The 16,142-nt window shown below is 36.0% G+C and overlaps 1 protein-coding gene across 1 annotated transcript in view; it reads right to left on the reverse strand.

Annotated features, from left to right (window-relative positions):
• Window positions 1-15,787, reverse strand: part of LOC112511972 — a 27,721-nt gene extending 11,934 nt beyond the window's left edge. The window contains exons 1-6 of the mRNA XM_025117731.1: window positions 15,604-15,787; window positions 15,328-15,509; window positions 14,322-14,906; window positions 14,131-14,229; window positions 5,645-6,032; window positions 3,689-3,888 (exon numbers count right to left, since the gene is read on the reverse strand). Coding sequence (XP_024973499.1) covers window positions 3,689-3,888; window positions 5,645-6,032; window positions 14,131-14,229; window positions 14,322-14,906; window positions 15,328-15,509; window positions 15,604-15,745 — 1,596 coding nt within the window. The 5' untranslated portion in view covers window positions 15,746-15,787. The remainder of the gene's footprint in view (window positions 1-3,688; window positions 3,889-5,644; window positions 6,033-14,130; window positions 14,230-14,321; window positions 14,907-15,327; window positions 15,510-15,603) is intronic.
• Between the last annotated feature and the right edge of the window lie 355 nt (window positions 15,788-16,142).

Genomic DNA, 16,142 nt, shown 5'->3' on the forward strand with positions numbered 1-16,142 from the left:
CCAATAAAAATTGAGAAACTGAAACCAAGGGTAAACAAACTTTTTAAAATACCGGAAAGAATTGGCCAGAATGCTTATAAAGTTGCATTACCCAAAGAATACAAAGCATCTACCAACCTTCAATGTCAAAGACCAACGACTTTATCATAGAGAAGACTTGAGGACAAGCCTTCTTTTCCCAACTCTGGGGGATTGCTGAGAGTGTAGTGGAAGAATAGTTGGACTAGTGTGCAATTGTGTGTTGCAACACCGGTATAACACTTGCAACATAAGCCAAGACCATTAGCAGAAACTCTAATTTGAAGAATCAAGAGGTGTTGATTTTATTTTATTCCCTTTTCCTAGGAAATTAACTTGTATTCAAGTTTTCTTAGCAAGTTGATTTTATTTAGTTTCCTAAGTTTGTTGGTCCGAAAGATAATAAGGCAAAAAAACACTATGGAGGGGGTAAATACAATAATTTCGAAGATTAATAATAGATTTTTTCACTAATTACTCAATATACAAATTCAATACAAATGTTATGGGATGAAACAATAAATCAACAAGTGATAGATTGCCTAAACAGTTTATACCCTTTTGACAAATGTAAACCCAGTCTTACAAATGTCCTCAATCAACCTAGAATGAAATCTACCCCAAGTAGTGTAGATGTCATAAGTGCTTGAAGAACTTGTAAATCTAGAATGCACGAAAACCATACTTAAAAAACTTGTAGAGTGTATGCTCGATGTATTTTGCGCAAGGATTACATTCCCCAAGACTAAAGCGATGGAAAGGGGGATAGGATGCTACGTGGCTGAAGTCCACCGACTCTAGAACAATGATGGGAATGTTGGACATTACCACCCTTGCAGTCTTGTCTATTTTGTCGAACTACCACTTTTTCGGCAATGACAGTGTACTAATGTCCTTTCTGTCGTATGACTAAGACAATCATCAACTCATCCGACTCCGGTACTTGCCTTTAGCATGAGTTGAGATGTGAGTTAATATGGGCTTCCTACTAATATCGTTGTTCTTGACTTAGATAATCATCTTGTCACCTTAGGCCTTGAGCCATTGATGACTTTTTACTTCATTATTTGACTTACTGAGTTTGGTTATCTGGTTATATTTCTTTGTTTTCCATCACTTTGGCATGTATAAAGAAATATTATGACGCTTCTTTTCCCAAGTATTAACTCCACGGCCTTGACTATAAACTACCTGTTGGTTGTAAATTGTGTTTAGAACTCCCTTGCTGACGAACCTTTACCTCGACAACATGTAGGGCTGCTCGAACAATGTGATATCTAGCACCAGATAACCGTCCAGGATTGTTCTATACAAAGATATGGAATTCTGATTTATTAGCAAACAGGCGAAGAAATAGATTCATCATCCCACTGGTATTAAGTATTTTAATTCAAGTTCTATTCTTTCTAAGAGGTTGAATACAATAACCCGGTCCAAGGTTCAATATTAAAAAAAAATCAGAAGTTTTTCCTTCACTTACAGCTAGGGCCCCGACTAATCCCGACGGGTTTGGGGAACCCGTTGGGTGTCCGTTTAGTAAAAACAATGTATTTTAAAATTATAATTATAATGAATTGTCACTACATCTATTACAAATATTGAAAATCAAATATATTTGTCATTTAATAATAAACGTATACATACATACATACATATATATACACACACAATATACATATATCAAGTAAAATAATAAAAACTAATCGAGTTTGAATTAGGTGCAGGTAATGCCATCTCCGACCCTGCTTCGAGTATGAAAATAAATCCTCGTCCCCGCCCATTACCCGTTAAACTGGGGAATCTGTGCCCCGTTAGGGTCACGTACCCGCATACCTGCCCAATGGGTAAAATTTCCATCTCTACTTTCAACGGCTAACCTTCGACAACGGTGGATGATCGGTTAGGGAATGAGCTTCATTGTTAGCACACCCATGAGATGCTGATGCGGCTAGTCATCAACGGTAATGCCCAACAGCAGCACATTACAACAACCCAAAATTAACAAAGTCTCCTATCGGTGTTTGTCCATCATCAAATCTTCATTTCAAATGGAGCTCAACAAAGTTGTTTGGATCTTTTGATTTTATTTCTTTTTCCTAGGATAGTATATTTATTCAAGTTTCCTTAGTAAGTTGACTTTATTTAGTTTCCTAAGTTGCTAGGGCCTAGGATCATTTGATTTTTTTTTCCTTTGAGCTTTGAAGGGGTTCGCTTGTTTATATAACTCTTATGAAGCTCTTTTGTAAGGCACATAATTTTTGAAATAAAAAATTCTGAATTTGAGAGTGCTCAATTTCGTTCTCACTTATCACAAGAGTCAAGAGGTGAGGACCTTTTGCGTGGCGTATCAACATTGTCCTATGTAAACCCTCAGTTGGCCGTTAACTCTCAACTACCCTTCAATGTCGTATCATTTAGTTATACTACATCCCTATAATTTATGTGTTTCTTGCAACCTTGCAAAAATTAATGCCCTTTCAACCTCAAGTGTTTCTTTGCCCCCGCCCTAGTATCATTCACCTTATTGGAGGATTTTTTGCAAATAATCTTCCATGTGCATACCCATAACATTTGGGCACTACCCCCATTGACAAGAGCATCAAGAGAAGATGGCCAAATGATGAACGGACATGTTCTTTCAGATTCAACCGGGCAAGAGACGACGAACAAGGCTCCCAGCAAGAGTGGTTCAAAAATCTAAGAGGGAATGCAAGTGGTTGAAAACGGGATGCCAAGAAAAAAGGATATGAAATGACAATATTTCCATAATTAGTTATATAGGAGATTAGTACATAAAAAATAGTTGTGCTTGATTTAATTGTATATTGACCACATGTTAAAATAGGAATATTTGAGAGATGACCAACCTATCGAACATGAACCAACCTTTTCATTTGTTAATAATTAACTTCATCAATAATCTTTTCCCGTTGCTAACAGTCTATGCTGTCAAAATCGCGATATATCGCCGATATATCGCCGATATATCGCCGATATATCGGATATCGCTCGTAGGAAAAAAATCGGACATGAAATATCGGTCAAAATATCGGGAACGATATTATCGGCGATATTTAGCGATATTTTAGCGATATTTTAGTGATAAAATCGGTCCGATATTCCGATTTTTACAAGGGTTAAAATTTGGCACAAGCACAATAGTCAAAATGGGTGATAGAGAAGAGAGACCTGTCGCTGGCTCTGGCTCTGTCGTTGGCTAAGTTGCTCTGTCGTTGGCTAAGTTGCTGTCGCTGGGCAGTGGCTTGGCTATGTTGTATCGATTACAAGAAAAACAGAGGAGATCGAGAAGAGAGACCGAGAGAGAAAAGAGAGACGATGTGAGAAGAAGAAGTCGTAGACAGTACTGTTGAGAAAGTCTTATTCAGACCTAATTTACTAAGCAGCCCAAAAAATAAGGCCCATGGAATWAAAAAAAAGCCCAAATTTTAACCCTTGTAAAATTTTTATGTTAACTCTAATTAATGCATATTATATATATAATTCTAAGAAATATTATGTTAACCGCTATTTCCGATATATCACCGATATAACCGATATATCGAATATCGGTCCTGACCGATATTTTGTATTTTGACCGATATAACAGCATAGCTAACAGTATAATGATGCACAATTCATATAAAGATGTTAATAACCCAAACTCGTTTACCTTTTCATGCATCGATCGTGATGGAATCCAGGCTCCGACGTCAAGGTCTAACATCTCAACAGCCGAATATAATTCATTATCACTCCCACCACCAACTGCATAAATCTTATCATTCACAGTAGCACCGGCTAGGCTTCCCTTTCTTGTATTTAGAGGAGGGCGAGTAGTCCATTGATTCACAAGAGGATCATATGATTCAACTTCACATAATTGAGAAAATAAACAAATGTTAGTAATAGCATGATGCATATACATATATATGTGTGTGTGTGTAAATGTATACATACATATATATAATCTGGTGAGAACCACAAAAAGATTACAAACTCTAGGCATGGCATGGCATCAAGGTCAAGCCTCAAGCCTTGATGTGGCGTTTTTCAAGGCTGCAAATTTGCATGTTATATGTATATAATTATAAATATACATATATATTTTCTATTTATTATTCAATGATAATGACATTAAAAATTTACAATTGTATCAGAAGACAAAAAATCATGTGTTAGTATTATATAAAGAGTATGTGATCAAATATTCAAAATGAAACTTGGAAGTATTTTACAACTTCGTTTTAGCGGTGACTCTATGACGTATGGTGTATGAATCCATGAAATTGTGAGTGGTGTGCTTAGGTAAATCCACAAAAGTGTAAAATCTAAAGTTAAAAGTGTAAAAACACAAAAGCTAAAAAATTATTTTTTTTTAAAAAAATTTAAAAAAATTGAAAAAGATCACTCCTTGTAAAGAACATACGCCATGGCACGTCTCAAGGCGCCATGGCATGAGCCACACCTTACACAAACACTATAGGCCTTATCATAACGGTGGAGATGCGTCTTATGCCGTGGCGAGCCTTTTAGAACCCTAGTTACTTCACATGATATGTTTCCATCTAAGGCTAGAATATAAGGTATTGATCAACATATATTTGTTTCACAATGTGAAACTTCTTTACGTGTTATGAAACAAAAAACACACATAAAAAAGTTCAACGTTGTGAACAAAATATATGTTAATCAGTACCTTAAATCCTAGCCTTAAATAAAATATATCATGTGAAATAATACCTTAAGGTAAAATTATTACAGTTCTCAACCTTTTTATGGTTCTCATATGATTTTATATACATATATATATGAGTGTGTGTGTGTGTGTTTGCACGCACGCATGTGTGTTAGAATATGTGGAACCCCATTAGATTGCTCTCCAGAAGAGCCTTTGAGGAGAAAAGGGAGGTTCCATCATATTTGGAGAAGAAAGAGTCCAAGTCTAGTAGATGTGGGACTCTAACACGCCCCTCCAACAGAGGCTAGACACTAGACAGACACATATCGTCCCCAAGTGTCGAGAGGGTCCTAGACATGATAGGGACTAGGCGAGTACAGATTGCTTAGAGTGTTGAGTCCCTAGAGTGGCAGACCTTGGGTCTAATACCATGTTGGAATATGAGGAACCTCATTAGATTGCTCTTCAAAAGAGCCCTTGATGAGAAGGGAGATTCGATCATATATAAAGGAGAAAGGGTCCAAGTCTAGCCGATGTGGGGCTATATATATATATATATATATATATATATATAAAATCAAATGAGAACCACAAAAAAAGGTTACAAATCCATGAGAACCAATCTCAACATATTGTTTTACATGATTTTTTTTTCATCTAAGACTAGGAGTTAATGTATACATGCATTTATTTTGCAATGTATTATTTCTCATTTATTTGCTTCATAATGTGAATATCTTTAATATGTATTTTTTGTTTCATATTGTGAAAGAACACTTTATTATTCATATGCATTGATTCACAGTGTGAAACACCACATGGTTAAGTGGTTCTCGCAATTCTCAACCTTTTTGTGGTTATCATTTGATCACCCCCCCATAATATATATATATATAGAGAGAGAGAGAGGGAGAGAGAGAGAGAGAGAGAGAGAAAGCAACTTACTACCTGTGTCATACCACACACCACCGGTTCCACCACCAAATACATAAAGTTCACCATCTAATATTGAAACAGGGGCATAACATCGTGCAGCATTCATTGGCTTAAGAGATTTAGTCCGATTTTGTGAAGGTGAATAGCTATCCAGTGACGAGAACCACGATGTGCCATCATATCCTCCAACAAGAAGTATCAACTCATCAGAGTCTAAATGGATATCACTTCTTTCGGGTGAACTATCCATGTGGAACTCACTTGTACTTGGTAAATTATCCAACTGGAACTCAGGTGACTTTCTTCCGTTTATAGTATGAGATTCCTCAGGAGGGACCACCATACTTTCTAACATGATACAGTGGCATTTTAGATTCCTAATTTCGTTTTCTGCTTCAGCCTGACATGTAAAGAACCATATCACAAAATGTAAGAATAAGAACGCATATGGTCTGAAGATAACCTCAGTTAGTGATGTTCAAAAACACCGAAAAATCTGAGAAACCGAGCCGAACAGTTTGATTTGAAGCCGAAAAAACCAGGTATTCACGGCTCATTTTTGGTTCTGAATCATAGGTACCCGATCCAAACCAAATATAATACATATATATTATATTTAATATTAAATACTTATATTATTATTTATTCATTTATTAACCTAAAGCAAAAACAGTAGAAGCTTTTCATGTTTTACCGCCTAATTCTCCAATAAAACTTATTTTAATCTGTAGTGTTCAGATTATTTTTATTTAGTTGTTGTGTATTTGGTTTAATCTATTTTAGTATTATTTTTATACTGCAAATGATATTTTTTATAAAATTAAGGTAACCGGGAACCAAACCGCATGTAACCGCCTTATTTCAGTTCAGTTCAACTTACTGTTCGGTTTTGTTTTCGGTTCTGGTTCCAGGTATCCACCTCATGCAGTTTGGTTCACATTTTCCTAGCTAGCCGAATCAAACCGTGAATTCCCCTACCCTAAGTAGATAAAAAAGGATCAAGAGAAAAGACCAAAGAATAAAGAATAACTCTATCCAACACAACTCAAGTTGGAGCCTAGATATCAATCATGCCATCTTGCCACATATAGAGTCTTAGTCCTCTACTCCTCAGCAGAGGTTTTATCTTGTCCACCAGCTTGTATTGTAAATATGAATTTAGCCTTGTATTGTACATATGAATAAGCTAAATAGTCTTAGAACCCATAATATGATGTCTCACAAGATGATAGTCAACCTTAATGCCCTTAGTCCACTCATGGAAAACATGATTCTTGGCTATATGGATAGTAGATTGATTATCATGTATAGCAAGTTCATCAGTCAGAGTCCCTAACTCATACACAAATCATTTGGTCCATGTTATGTCATCTTACAGGAGATCATAGCATGGTGTTTGGACTCTACACTTGATAGAAACATCTTAGTTTGCTTGTTGCAATTTGCCAAGAAAACCATCCTTCCTAATTGGCATATGAGAAACATGCGATTCTCCCAAGTTCCTCTATAGCCTATGTGTACAAACATAAACCGAATGAATGCACTCAGGATGTCCTTGTCTAAAAGTTAGATAAAGATTCACAACTAAAAGCTTGACCCTAAAGAGGTTGACGCATGAGCTTACAAGTCTATATCAAAGCGAATCTAGTACACCGTGGTCGAAAAGAATATCTAGAACTTACTTCTTTTGACAAAAAAAGTATTGCATGTTGGGATTGTTGAATATAGTATTCAATGTGGGAGTTTTGTCCCACATAGGAAAGGAAGTGGAACATTATTGCTTTATAAATGCTATTCTACTTGGTTTATCAAAATAAAGAATGACGGGTTTATAGACTTTGGGCTTGGTTTTCAGCTTGGTTTGGGCTTGCATATTATAAATTTAATGGGTCAAAAGATAGCACTAGCACGTTGCACATGTGCGTTTTTCATAAAATCGATTTTTTATTTTCAAAAAACAGAGACTACCGCGACTTTTCACGCGGGTATGGTCACCGGTTAACCCCCGTAAGTCTCTGGAATCTCGAACAGTGCCTCCTGCGGTTTTCTCCGCGACTTAGGTTGTGGGAAAACCTGCGTAACTCATAACTCACTGTATGACGAATTTTTTTATCCTTTTTGACCGTTCTTTCTGTTGTTTATTTTCTAAGACATGTTGATAAGATTAAATGACAGTTTTGTTGGTTATAAACTGCCAACAATCAAAGCCTATAGATATGAATTAATCCTATCATTTTCTCCAACTTTTCTATTCCTTTTCCTCCATTTTTCTCCAGAAGTGATATTCATGGAGATTGAAGGATTTGTTGTGTCCTTCATCTAAGATCAGGGTCCTGGGGGTAAACTAGCCTTAACCAACAACAAATAGTAGGGGCTAATATTATCCTAAGGATAGTGATTCCAAATCACATCCTAATCTTGTTTATCTATAGTTTTCTGCTGCAGAATTTCTAACAATCTTAGGATCACATTAGATATGACTACTCTCCAAAATACAATAAAACTTCTTGGTCAAAACTCAGTGAAACTTGATCGTTTCGATGGCACTAATTTTCTGCGATGGAAAGAAAAGATGCAATTCTACCTTCCTGCAATGAAGCTTATCTACATCCTTGATCTTGAACTACCAGATCTGTCGGAACATACGGATAACGACATCGTTGCAAGGATTGTTGAAAGAAATAAACGTGGCGAAGATGAACTGCTGTGTAGAGGATACATACTCAACTCCTTGACTAATCGGTTGTATGAGTTATATACACCGATGAAATCAGCAAAAGAAATCTGGAAGGCATTAGAGTACAAATTCGACACCGAGAATAAGGGGCAGATAAGTTTATCACTTTTAAATTCTTTGAATTCTCTATGTCCGATAGCGTATCTGTTCTTGATCAAGTACATGAATTTCTTATTCTGATTTCTAAGTTTAAAATTTTGAATATCACCATCCCTGATCAATTGATTGTTGGTGGCGTAATTGCCAAGTTGCCTCCTTCCAATGATTATAGGAAGAATTTGTTGCATACCACGGAAGACTTCAGTTCGAAACAAATTCAGAAACATTTACGGATAGAAGAGGAAACTCGAAGCCATGAGAAGGATCTGAATGTTGCATCAAGTTCCAAAGTACACCATGTGAATCAAAGGAAGCCTAAAGGCAAAAAGAGGAACGCAACTTATGAGTACAACAATTCCGATCCCAACAAAAAAGAGAAAGAGAGGCATGTCTGAGGTTATATGTCATAAGTGTGGAAGAAAGGGGCACATAAGATGTTTATGTCGATTTCCGAAGAAAGAACAAAGTTGGGTAAAGAAGGGAAATGAAGAGCATGAGAAGAGTAATGAGAAAGCAAGTGTTGTTGAAGAAAAGGATCACAATGAAATCATTTCTATGATTCCGGATCTGCACATTGGGATGATACAAGGAATGCACATGGCTGCAACTACTACAAGTGACAATCGGTGGTACGATTCCGGTGCTACTGCCCATGTTTGCAACAATCGTTCTTTATTTGAAGACTATGTTGAAGCTGTGAATGGACATGACGTTCTTATGGGAGATCATCACACTTCGAAAGTGCAAGGAACCGAAAGTGTGGAACTTAATTTCACTTCGGGAAAGAATATTGTACTTACTAATGTTTTGTATGTTCCAAACATTAGGAAGAATCTTGTTTCTGGTTTATTCTATGTAAGAAGGGTTTAAAGGCTGTGATAGAATCGGACAAGGTGATTCTATCCAAAGCCGGTTCATTTGTTGGGAAAGGTTACGCCTGTGATGGAATGTTTAAACAAAGTATCAATAAAATATCTACTTTTAACTACTTTGATGTGTCATCTTTTAATGTTAATTATCATATTGAACGTTCAAGTCCTAATCTTTGGCATAATCGTTTATCGCATGTCAATTATCAAACTACGAAATTCATGTGTAAAAATGGTTTAATTTCTTACAACAGTGAACACAAAGATAAATGTGAAATTTGTGTGCAAGCAAAGATGAAAAGGAAACCATTTCCAAAGATAAAACGAAATTCTGAAATTTTAGAACTTGTACATTCTGATATATGTGAGCTTAATGGTGTTCTTACTAAAGGTGGTTGTAGGTATTTTATTACCTTTATTGATGATCGTTCTACATATACATACGTTTATTTGATGAAAACTAAGGATCAAGCTTTTGATATGTTTCAAATCTATAAATTCATGGTTGAAACACAAAAGGGAAAGAAACCTAAGATTTACGTAGTGATAGAGGTGGGGAACATTTTCCTACTAATTTCACTAGCTTTTGTAAGGATCATGGATTAAAACACCAAGTTAGTGTTCCATACACCTCAGCAAAATGGTGTGGCAGAAAGAAAAAATGGAGTTTTGGTTGACATGTTAAATGCTATGCTTGTAAACTCAAATCTGCCACTCAACTTCTGGGGTGAAGTATTACTAATTGCATGTCATGTACATGATAGAGTTCCTTCTAAGAAACTAAAACAATCTCCATATGAAATATGGAGGGGTAGAAAGCCTAATTTGAGTTCTCTTAGAGTTTGGGGATGTCTTGCTTATTATAAAGTCCCTGATCCTAAGAAAACTAAATTAGGACCTAGAGCGTTGAAAAGTGTATTTATGGGATCTGCTGAAAATTCAAAAGCTTAAAGACTTTTGGATTTGGATTCAAATGTCATAGTAGAATCTAGAGATGTTGAATTTTTTTGAAACTAATTTTAAACATGATTCTACACAACTTGATGAATCTAGTTCAACCCCACTTCAAGATACATTGGCTAATTATTCTACTAGTCATAAAAAAAACCATACCTTAAACTTCTAGTGAACCTAGAAGAAGTGAAAGGGCTAGAAAGGAAAAGAATTTGGGTCCAGATTTTATTAATTCCCAAGCTCTATCTTTTCTTGTGGAAGGAAATAGAGATATTGTGACCAATAAGATGCCTATTCTATTTAGTGTTGAAGATGATCCAAAAACATTTCAAGAAGCAATGGCTTCTAGAAATTCTGCTTTTTGGAAGGAAGTTGTTAATGACGAAATGGACTCATTAATAGCAAATAAGACTTGGGTCTTATCAGATTTACCCTGGTTCAAAGGCAGTCGGATGTAAATGGGTATTTAGAGTGAAACACAATACCGATGGATCTATTCAAACTTTCAAAGCTAGACTCGTTGCACAAAGTTTTAGTCAACAAGAAGAAGTAGACTATTTTGACTCTTATGCACTAGTAGCTAGAATTACATCTATTAGAGTACTTTTGGCTTTATCGTCAATCTGTAATTTACATGTACATCAATGGATGTAAAGACAGATTTTCTAGATGGTGACTTCGATGAAGAAGTGTACATGAGGCAACCGGAAGGATTTGTACTTCCTGGAAATGAAAACAGAGTTTGTAAATTAACCAAGTCTTTATATGGTCTTAAAGCAAGCCCCTAAACAATGGCATGAAAAATTTGATTCTGCTATTTTATCTAATGGTTTTATGCATAACTCTGCTGATAGATGCATATATTCTAAGTTTACAGATGATTATGGAGTCATTGTATGCCTTTATGTGGATGATATGCTAAACATTGAAACTAACATGAAAGGGGTTAATGAAACTAAGACTTATTTGAGTAGATGTTTTCAAATGAAGGATTTGAATGAAGTTGATACTATGTTAGGTAATAAAATTAAGAGAAATAGTGGGGGTTATTCCTCAAGTCAATCTCATTTTATTGAGAAAATGCTTACTAAGTTTAATCATTTAAAATTTATGGGAAGTTGATGCCCCCTTATGATAATTCTTGTAAGCTTAGCAAGAATAATGGTCGTGCGGTTGCACAAGTGCAATAGGTAGTTTAATGTATGCAACACATTATACTAGACCTGGTATTGCATTTGTTGTATGTAAGCTATCTAGTTTTGCAAGTAATCCTAGTTTGGAACATTGGGAAGCAATTGTTAGAGTATTTGATTATTTAAAAAGAACTAAAAAGTTCGCTCTACATTATGGTAATTTTCCAGCAGTTCTAAAAGGATACTCTGATGCTAGTTGGATCACTAGTGATAATGATAACAAATCAACTAGTGGTTGAATCTTTATGCTTGGAGATGGAGCTGTTTCTTGATCCTCTAAGAAACAAACATGTATTACATACACACTCCACCATGGAAGCTGAGTTTTTAGCATTAGCAGCAGCAGACAAAGAAGCAGAATGGCTGACAGACATGTTATTGGATATAAAGTTGTGGCCACAACCGAGGCCAGCCATTTCTTTGCACTGTGATAGTGAAGCAACATTGTCTAGAGCTTATAATAAAAGTTATAATGGAAAATCTAGACATATTAGTCTAAGACATGCATATGTAAGAGTGTTAATATCTGATGCGATAATAACTATAATATATGTAAGGTCTTGCAATAATTTAGTAGATCCATTCATTAAAGGACTTCCAAGAGATATCATTTTTGGAACGACTCGTGAAGAGGGATTGAGACCCGTTGATTAGTCAACAACAATGGAATCCCAACTTTTATCTAGGTTTTTCCTAGTTAAAAATTCAATGTGATAACAACAAATTGTTGACAAGTGACCAAGTCACACTAAGGTAAATTAGTGTAAGTTTTAGGGTGAGTGCTATACTCTTAATGTGATTCTACGCAATGTTGGAACTACACCTACATGGATATAAGTAGTGGTGCCGCTTCTAACAAAAGTGTGGGTCAACTTTTGTAAATGTCCATGAATCCAGATTGAGCACATAGCCATAATGGTGCTTTTATATTTATGAACATCATAGAGAAACAAATTTTGTATGTAGTTATTCCGACTATAGCTTATAAAATCTCGGCTCAAAAGCTATATGTTGCCATAGACTTTATTATAGTTTTGAATAACTTACACTAAGTGAAAGTTCAAATCAAAAGATACTTTCATATATGCAAAATTTGTAAAATTGAAGACTAAGTGGGAGATTGTTGAATATAATCTTCAATGTGGGAGTTTTGTAGCACATAGGGAAGGAAGTGGAATAAATGCCATACTTGGTTTATCAAAATAAAGAATGATGGGTTTATAGAGTTTGGGCTTGGTTTGGGCTTGCATATTATAAATTTAATGGGTCAAAAGATAGCACTAACACGTTGCGCGTATGCAATTTTCATAAAACCGAATTTTTATTTTCAGAAACAGATACTGCCGCAACTTTTCCAGCGGGCATCGTCGCGGGGTAACCCGCATAAGTCTCCGGAATCTCGAACAGTATCTCCTGCGGTTTTCCTCGCGACTTAGGCCGTGGGAAAACCCGCATAACTCACTGTTTGTCGATTTTTTTTATCCTTTCTGACATTTTTTTCTGTTGCTTATTTTCTAAGCCATGTTGGATAAGATTAAATGACAGTTTTGTTGGTTATAAACTGCCAACGATCAAAGCCTATAAATATGAATTAATCCTACCATTTTCTCCAACTTTTCTATTCCTTTTCCTCCATTTTTCTACAGAAGTAATGTTCATGGAGATTGAAGGATTTGTGGTGTCCTTCATCTAAGATTAGGTAAATCCTGGGGGTAAATTAGCCTTAACCCAACAGCAAATAGTGGGGTATAATATTATCCTAAGGATAGTGATTCCCAATCACATCCTAATCTTGTTTATCTATAGTTTTTTGCAGCAAAATTTCCAACAGGGATCATGAGAACTCTATCTCCAAGCATTACAGAAGTTGTCCAAGATTTGTGACAAGAAGCACATTCCAATGATCTTCGAGTCCACCGCTATGAGGACAATATCATTTAGAAAAACCACTAAGACTATATGCTCCGAATTGATGTATGCATAACACAATAAAAAATATGAAGAAAAATACGTATGGGGGCGATGAAAGAAATAACGGATTAGTCCTTGTACTTTAGGCATTATTTAATATAGTGATTGTCATTCATAGACGGTCCAAACTCATGAATGACCGACTTGGATTGCCACTTGTTGATAGCAAGCATTTCTTGAGGCAGCAAATGCTATGGTGACCGGGAACAGACATAGCAAATATGTGAATTGGTCAGTTATACAGGATTAGGTACACGGCAACGACTACGTCTCATGATGCAAGGTTATGGCTTCCCTTCACATGCAGCTAATAGCGGAGGTTTCTAGGATTTCAATATAAAAACTTAGGTCACATGCCATCTAGTCAAGGTTGAAGAAATGTGTTTACCATTGTAGGAGAAGAAACCCTTCAAACAGATAAAAGAACCATAAACTATAAGAATAAACCCTATTTATATCAAATAAATAAATAAATCATGAAAAAAGATCAACAATCGAAATCTAGTAACACATCCTAGAATCTAAAATTTAGTCATCGTCAAGCAATAAATGGTACATGCTTAAATAGGGAATTTTTTCGGTTTCTTAACAAAAGGTCTCATATTAAAACAACGATATATAAACATATAACCAACAATGAGAGTATACTTCATAATTTATGAGATATATGAATACCAGATTCTGCTCCAGAGAAACTATCTTCATTTCCAAGCAACCAATCTTGTGATTTTGCTCTGTTTTAAATGCCATCAGATCTTCCACTTTTTCAATCAACTAATTTGCACAGGAAAAAGTTATAAAAGGGTTACGTGTTACACAATTGATAAGCAAAAGACATAACAGGAATACTTGTAAATAGGTGAGACCTTAGCTATCATTGGACCTTCAGATGACTTAGCAAGAGCATCTTCCTTTTTCTCATCATGGATTGCCACCTCCTTTGAAGAATCATTGGTCATCTCATTCTTAAGAGCATTATTGTGTTCATGGCTAGCAGCAGGTGGGGCCATGAACTTACAATTTAGAGCCAGTTCTTTAAGCTTCGTGTATACAAGTTCCTTCTCATCTTTGCCCACCATACAAAGAGAATCATCTAATGACTGGTCAATCTTGCCATTAAAACTCTTACAGATATCTTTCTCTTTGTTGGCTGAACTCTTAACACCATTTGATGTACCCTTTCTGTTTGATTGAACAAGCTCCTTTTCCACTTTCTCATCAGACTTGGATACTGATGGGAGACATATACTCCATTTCGTCGAACCATGTGGAGTCAATGTAGATTGTGAATCAGAAACCGGTCGAGATGAAAATAAAGATAACAGCTTGTTTGTTTGGGAATGATCCAGCTCAAACCAGAAATGGTTCTGAGTATAGTAATTGTCCACAATTATGGGCTTAAACTGATTCTCAGTTAGTGGTTGACATTGCGACCGTATTCGTACTTGAACCTAAATCACAAGAGCAAAGTTTAATATGTAAAGTTCAATATTTCCTCCCTATTGTGTGTTTGGTATGCGGGACAGGACGGGACAGGACAAAAACTCCCAAGTTTGGTGCGAGGATCAACTAGGACAGAAATAAAGCATTGGGTCAAACTCTTCTTTGGTATCATTAAGAAAGGAACATGACAGGACTGTCCCACCAAAATAGGTGGAACAAAAATTGGAGAGATGGGACAAGATTGGTAAATTACCAAATTACCATGTCAAAATAAACCCCTAAAACTTTGCACAATTCTTTCACTCGCCTACCTCGTTCCTCCAGTCCAGTCATGTCCAATCCCGTCTGCATGTGCCAAACGCACTCTATAGAGCCAAAACTCAAATTTGATTGAAAAGTAGATCATGTACCAAGATACCTGTCGAGTACCTGAGCAGGATAAGGTGTTCTCTGCAAGCCATCACTAGTCCATGAATATGGATCTATATTTTTTTGTCCATGGCTAGCAGCCTCAAAAATGCCGTGTAATTTTCTGTCCGTATAGTTAAATAGAAACAATGGTAAACCAGGACCAATTTTTTCAACATACACAAAGTGCTGATTTGGTAAACCTATTATAATTTCAACAAGTATATTAGCAGTAATCCGAAATTCTCCTATCCTAAAAAGAGGTGAATAGCAAAAACTGATTCTAGGTCAAGTTACCAAAGAGTTGCTTTGAAAGGCATTCATTGATCGTCGTGTTCTTGGTGCCAAATATCACACCGCCTAAGTGACTCTTCCCTAAATTTCTAGTGCTTGACCAATCATGATTGGAAGTTACCAGCTCTTTCTTTCCTGCCCCCATCTTTGATTTGTAACTTGAAAAACACAATCCACTTTACACAAATACCTGGAAAGAGTTAGAAAAGAATAAGAACTCTCTGTTCATAATTGATGAATGCTCAATAAAGTATTTGAAAAAAAACAAATTTATGGAAAACGCCATAGTGGAAACAAGGAATAAGCATAGATGGGAGGAACGGAATTGGAGAGGAAGAGGGTGTGGATAGGGTTAGCAAGTCGTTAGGTAGGGTATCAGAGCCCTAAGTTAGACTAAGGGTATGCAGTTTCTTTACCTTGGTTATGTTTTTCTTTCACCTGATTATGTTTGTACATTATTGCTTACTCGTAACTAGCTTTTCGAAATTTATCTTTTATGTTTTTCTCTATTTCACGTACTTCTCACAAACCACGGTCTTCAC

Source organism: Cynara cardunculus (assembly GCF_001531365.2).
Source record: "Cynara cardunculus var. scolymus isolate 2C chromosome LG 5, CcrdV1, whole genome shotgun sequence".
Taxonomy (NCBI): Eukaryota; Viridiplantae; Streptophyta; class Magnoliopsida; order Asterales; family Asteraceae; genus Cynara; species Cynara cardunculus.